Genomic DNA, 6764 nt, shown 5'->3' on the forward strand with positions numbered 1-6764 from the left:
GGCAGACTTCACAACTGCCTGTGGCCATGTCCCTCTGCTTGTCCAAGAACTCGGGTAGATGTGCACCATATGTTCAGCTCATTACCAAGTCAGGCCTACAAGTCTATTTTGGAAGCACATCATTAACCATGGGATACTTTTTCTTTTTTTTTCAAATCACAGCATATGTCTTAATACAAGGAAGGAATTCTAAAATATTGGAATAATGGAGTATTGGCTTAATTTCAGCAAAGCCAAAGAAAATATAACTAGGAAAAAGCCTAATCATATTAATATGTAAGTACAGAAATCAGTGTCCACTTCCATTCTCAGAGCTAATAGTGATGTTATATAAAACCTTTACATTAAATAAAGTGTTCTCAAATTACCTGCACATGTTAGACTCAAATAAACGTGACTTTATTTTCTTTCCCCCAACATTTGAATGAAAGATTAGAAAAATTCTTTAGAGGACAAAGATTAGAGTTTACATTTTCCCAATATGAAAAGTAAATTTAAGTGGTGAAAGAATTGGCAAAAATAAATAATTAAAAATCCAAATTTATAAACATGGCTTTGTAATTAAATCCTTTTCTTAAAAAAGATCAGATTGCTTTAATCTTATACTCTCATATTTGGACTTAAATAATTTTCATCTTTATGGAAACTAATATGAAATCTAAAATTTTAAGGCATGACAATGGATTGTGTTTTTCTTCTAATGATAGTAATTATTTGCCTTTAGTAATTATCTCTACTGCTAGTTGCAGGAATCTCTCCAAAATCTATAGCCTTGGGTATTACTTAAGGAAATTATGTTAACACACAGTTCTGATTTTAATTTAATTATTTTTATTCATAACCACATTTTTCATTTGAAGTTATGTTAATTCTAAGAATGTGACTTTGAAAGATGTTCTGACTGCATATGTGGAGAAAAGCTTTCTTTAATTTGATATCACAATGTTCAATCTCTGACATACGTTATGAAAACCACTAGAGGCCCAGTGCATGAATTCATGCACCAGTGGGGTCCCTCAGCCTGGCCTGCTGCCACTCGCAATCTGGGACCCCTCAAAAGATGTAGTAGTGGGGCCAGGTTCTGCGCCACTCCTGCTCATGCGGGCCCCACTTCTCCTGCCGCAGCTCAGTAGCGCGCGGCCCTGAAGGCAGAGAGGCTCGCACTGCCACAGCTGCACTCGCCAGCTGTGAGCCCAGCATCTGATGTCTGTCAGTCAGCTGAGCAGAGCTCCTGCTCAGCTCCTGCATTTGGCATCTGTCCCCTGGTGGTCAGTGTGTGTCATAGCAACCAGTCTACCAGCCTTTTGGTCCTTTGGTCACTTAGGCTTTTATATACATAGATTACCCATTTGAAACCAATAAGGCCTCCCTTACCTCGGATTCCAGCTGCAAAGATATGTGGTATAATGCTCACTTAGATTAGGGACTTATTTTGCAAAATAAAGTTAATTATAGATAAAAGAATCCAAGGCCCAAAAAAATTAAACTGACCCCAAACATATATATATATTTGAAGCAATACCAAAGTTCTGGAGACAGTTCTGATTTTTTTATATATACAGGAAATGTCCACCTGACCATTCTACCACTTAAAAAAGGCTTAGTCATTTATCCATCCAAAGGACATCCTGGCTCCTGGTTGACAGCATCACCTTGGATATGGGAGGAGACAGGGCTGATGAACTAGTTGAATGCAATTTCATGAATTCAGTTTAATGATAATGAAACTTAATAATGCTGACATCCCTCTTTAGCCATCCTCCCTTCAGTCCATCTGGCCCTCATTCAATGGGTCTGCTTCTGCTCAGAAAATCTGAATATCCTAGAAGCCCTACATGCCAGAGCCCGCTGGAACCACATAAGATTTCATAAAACATCTTGAAAATCCATATCCATATTTCATCTGAGAACAGATCCTATGCTAATCTCAAAGCTCTAAAATTGCCCAAAAAATGAAACAATAACTAACATCTTTTCCAATAATCTCCTTTATCTTAACAATGTGTTTATGAAATAATAGCAAATATAATATTCTGTTCATTTTTACAGATAGAAATAGGCAGAGACACAAATTAAGAAACTTGCCTGTTTTTGTTACCTAAATTACATTAGCATAAGTTCTAGCATCCTTTTTCTAACTCATTTGGTCTAATTCAGAACACATTATTTTCAGCTCTTGTGTGTAGTTGAAACTGTACTTCACATTGGTTGCTGTGTGTGTCCCCACAACTTAAACAATGACCCAAAGTATACTGTCCTCTGATTTCTCACAGTTCACAATGAATCTCTGAGTTTCCCAGGGCACTTGCCTTATAAAAAGAATTGAACAATGAACAAACAAAAAATAAACAAACCTATTTTGTTATATAATTTAATATAGTTTTCTGAAAAACTCACTTTATTGAAGTCAGCATGTATTTAACCTATTATGTTCATTTTCAATCATTCATTTTTTTTTCCTTTTGAAAATTGAACTCATAATTTGGGACTTGGCTATGGTGCTTCTTCTTGAAACTTAGGTACTAACAGCTGAGACCTAAAGGGTCTTATTCACTCAAGCAAGGTATGTCTTAGAGTCAAATGTTCTTTGTTATAGTTTACAATTAAGTATTGCCTGTTGGAGAAAAGTCCACACGCTGGGCAATTTCATACAATTCACCAAAGAATGCAAATAAGTCCTCCTACAGAATGATAAGGATGGTCACAATAAAGAAGCTCTACTCAGTTACTGAGTACCAATTTTGTGATGAGTGCTGTAAAACATTTTGAATTTTTAATTATTTGAAATCAATCCAATTATATGATTTCTTTGGCCAAACATTGAGAGGATATCCTTGATAGTTTCAAGTTGTGAAAACTCCACACTCACACTATTTTAACTTGGCTCTTGGAAGCTACAAATGTGTAGAAGTTAATTATTCTGGTAAAATGACAACCTGGTTGAGATAGATAAGTAGTTCTCAAATTCAAATGTGCATCAGAAGCACCCGGAGGGCCTAACAAACAAAACTTGCTGAATCAGTTTTGTTTGGTTGTAATAAGTCTAAGTGGAGCCTGAAAACTTACATTCCTAATAAATTCTCAGGGACCATACTTTGACACTCATTGAGACAAAAGACACGTACTACTATAAACTTTTAAGAAAACTCAGGAAAAAAATAGTGAAATAACATTTTTATAATAGAATTTAGGTGACCTATCTAAAATTTAAGGTTGCTAGAAAAAATGCAGGATTCCCAGTTACATTTGAATTTTAGATAAACCACAAATTCATTATTAGTATAAGCGTATTCCATATATTGCATGAAACATACTCACACAAAGAAATGGTCATTGCTTATCTGGAATTCAAATTTAACTGTATATCTGTATTACAACTTCAGCTTATATAGGGCTATTAGCAATTTGTTCCTTGGTTGTGAAGACATACACCTCTAAACTAGGAGGATCACATGATGTTTTTCTCCATTGCTTTTGCGTGTACCTTAATTTTGCACTTACCTTTGCATATGATAGAAATGACTTTGAAGCCTCAGAGAGGTGTGAGGCTTCTTTGACTTTCGCTGCTAAGAAAGGACTTGGACAAAAGGACTTAGCACTTTTTGAGGGAGAGTTGTTCATACACTCCACTGGAAAATGCTCAGGGGCGTGTGTTGATTCCTCAAAACTGTTAAATGTGGAGAAGAAACAAAAATCTAGAGTTGGAGCCCTGACTGGTTTGACTCAGTGGATAGAGCGTCAGCCTGCAGACTGAAAGGTCCCAGGTTCAATTCTGGTCAAGGGCATGTAACTTGATTGCGGGCACATCCCCTGTAGGAGGTGTGCAGGAGGCACCTGATCAATGTTTCTTTCTCATCGATGTTTCTAACTCTCTATCCCTCTCCTTTCCTCTCTGTAAAAAATCAATAAAATGTATTTTTAAATTTTTTTTAAAAAATCTAGAGTTGGAGAATTCCACTCACCAGAAATGTTCCGCAAGAATTTTGTATCACACACACGAAAATAAAAGACCCCAGTTTTCCGTGGTTCTCCGTATCAGGAGACATGAAGCTGTGTGGTTCCTCCAGGTCTCCTAAGGCACTGGCAGTGCTAGATAACTGGAGTGGAAGGGAGAAGAATAAATCAGGAAAGGAATAAATAAATCAGGAAAGAGAGAGAGAGAGAGAGAGAGAGAGAGAGAGAGAGAGAGAGAGAGGAGAGAGAGAACAAAAGATTTTTTTTCTTTGTGGTTTCTGTGAATATGAAACTGGAGAAAAGCAAAACATTCTGGGGAGCTTTCTGTGGGACATATCATGGAAAACCACAGGCAGCTCCTTTTAATAAAACCAGTTGCAATCATGAACGTTATACATTCCATTTGCCATCCTTTTCTTCTTTATATATGATCTCAGCCAGAATCCATCCTAGATTTATTTAGGGCAGAAGTCAATTATATTTGTTCATAGTAGGTTGGGGAGTAGTGATTATCAAGGATTTTGCGTCTCAATCTCCTCACTCTGCAGTAACTTGAATTAAATGAAACAGGTGTTAAACTTTGTTGTACATTGGAATCACAGGAGAACTTTTAAAAAATATATCAATCCTTCATCCTTAAAGATAATTATTCCATTGGTCTAAGTGGGACCTGCACAACCAAGGTCTAGAACCAATGGATTTAAATTATCAGCCCAAGAGTATGCTTTCAGCATAACCATCAAACTGTTGGGATAATATAACAAGAGTGGGATCCAGGTAAGCCCCATAGTGATTACTGGAATAACAGAAGCAACTCAAAGGAATATCATAGAGACCACACTGAAGTTGGGGAATGCTGTCAGAACTGTGGGACTAGCCATAAAACCAAACCTAGGCAGTAGTATGTGATTTTTTACTAAGTTTAGAGATCTATAGAAAATTCCCCATGGAAGCTCAAACTGGAATTTTGTCTAATTGTTTGTCCAACCTCCATGGTACCTGGTTTCTGTAAAAACTGGGTGGCGAAAACAGATTAATTTCTGATTTACTTAGAGTCTTCTACTAGTTCCACCAGCTACACTGGGTTCCCAGGGTTAGTCACAATGCAGGGTCTAGAATTAAGGAGACCTTGAACCTTCTAAGATGGACTGAATACAGTCATAAAACTGATCAATTCATGTATAGTACTGTGCCAGAAGCAAGAGGAAAAAAACCTTGAACTGTGTTATAACACATAGAAACAGCACCGAGATGGGTAGATTTAAAAGCCAAGATGGGCTGCCATTTAAGTGAAAGGCCATGCACTGAGAGTTCATATGGATTCAAAGCCTTGAAGATAACTATCTCTGTGCAGGATCCTCTTACTGTTCTCAAAGGGGGTTATGGTCAGAAAGTTCAAGAATTCATATCCTTGTGCATTAAGTGTGAAAAATATATTTCTGCCTGGCTGGTGTAGCTCAGTGGTTAAGTGTCAACCTGTGAACCAGATCATGGTTTGATTTCCAGTCAGGGCACATTTTGAGGTGGTGGCTGGATTTCCTGGAGGGGGTTGGGGGCGGGGGAGGATGGACATGAAGGAGGCAGCCAATCAATGATTCTCTCTCATCATTGATGTTTTTATCTTTCACTCCCCCTTCCTCTTGGAAATCAATAAAAATATATTTTAAAAATACATATACTCTGTCTTCAAGTTCAGAGTAGAAGAACAATTCTATGAAGCTCTCTATTCCAGATCAGTGAAAAAGACTTGGAGTCTCAGAGGTTTAGTTCATACAAGGGAGATTGGCACACAGAAAATAACAATATTAATTGCATGGTCACCCTACACAGGTCCCAAAATTTTAATTGATAATAAAGTCAACTAGGGAAGAGGACAAAAGGGATTTAATCAGACATCAAAGAGAACTGACCAATGGAAACCAGGTCTAAAACACTGTGGTATTTGGGGGGAAAAGGAAGTAAAACAAGTATATGCCTTGAAGACAAAAGCCCAACAAGCAGGTCCCAGTGCATGGGTATAAAAATTGTATCCCTATCTTGATTGAAGATTTCTCGCAGATTTGCTTCTAGTATGCATGGCATAGTGGTATGTATGCTACATTACTGCCCTGTTCATCCTCTTATCTCTTAAAACTTTTCAATATCCAACATGCATGGGATATAACCTGAACTTCCAACAGCTTGACTTTGCTAGCGACAAAAACATCTAGTGTTTTATTTATCCAACTCATTTGTTTCTGCTATAACCAAAAACATCAATGTTGGAAGAGAGGAACTTGACTCACTGAGTATTCTCTACCCCTCAGATCTAAGATTTGAACATAGAAATTTAAAGACCATAGCATGACCATGGCACTATCTCCAAAATCCTTAAGAGAAATTATGTTCACCTGCAGGAGAAGAACCATGGGTGTGTGTGTTGTGGGGGGGGGGAGGGGCAGAATATACTCTAATTAAAAGGAGTCCAAAGTAATCCAAAGAAATATTATTCTTCTTGGTATGGAAGATCTCAGAGATGGATTTATGAAACATTAAAATGAATAGAGCATTGTATGCTCCATGAGAATTTCCCATGAGAAAGTAACCAAAATAAGCATATAACTCTCTGTACCATTGAACATGGAGTCACCTGGTCCTCCAGCCATCTGAGATAGTTCAGCACATCAGGGTGTTAGGAGCATGAATCCCAATGGCCATTTGTGGCTAGAAAATTATGCAATATGACAGGGTTTGTGGAGGGTTGGAAGGGGAAAAGGAAATGAATTAGTTAAACATGAGAAAATCAGATTTGTAGCTACTGTCTTTTGTAG

General features: G+C 37.5%; 1 protein-coding gene across 1 annotated transcript in view; it reads right to left on the minus strand.

Moving 5' to 3' along the window:
- Positions 1-2603: 2603 nt before the first annotated feature.
- Positions 2604-6764, minus strand: part of LOC102757791 (F-box only protein 31) — an 8754-nt gene continuing 4593 nt past the window's right edge. The window contains 2 exon segments of the mRNA XM_015561600.1: positions 2604-2681; positions 3963-4097. Coding sequence (XP_015417086.1) covers positions 2604-2681; positions 3963-4097 — 213 coding nt within the window.

This window comes from Myotis davidii, unplaced genomic scaffold, assembly GCF_000327345.1.
Source record: "Myotis davidii unplaced genomic scaffold, ASM32734v1 scaffold196, whole genome shotgun sequence".
Classification (NCBI taxonomy): Eukaryota; Metazoa; Chordata; class Mammalia; order Chiroptera; family Vespertilionidae; genus Myotis; species Myotis davidii.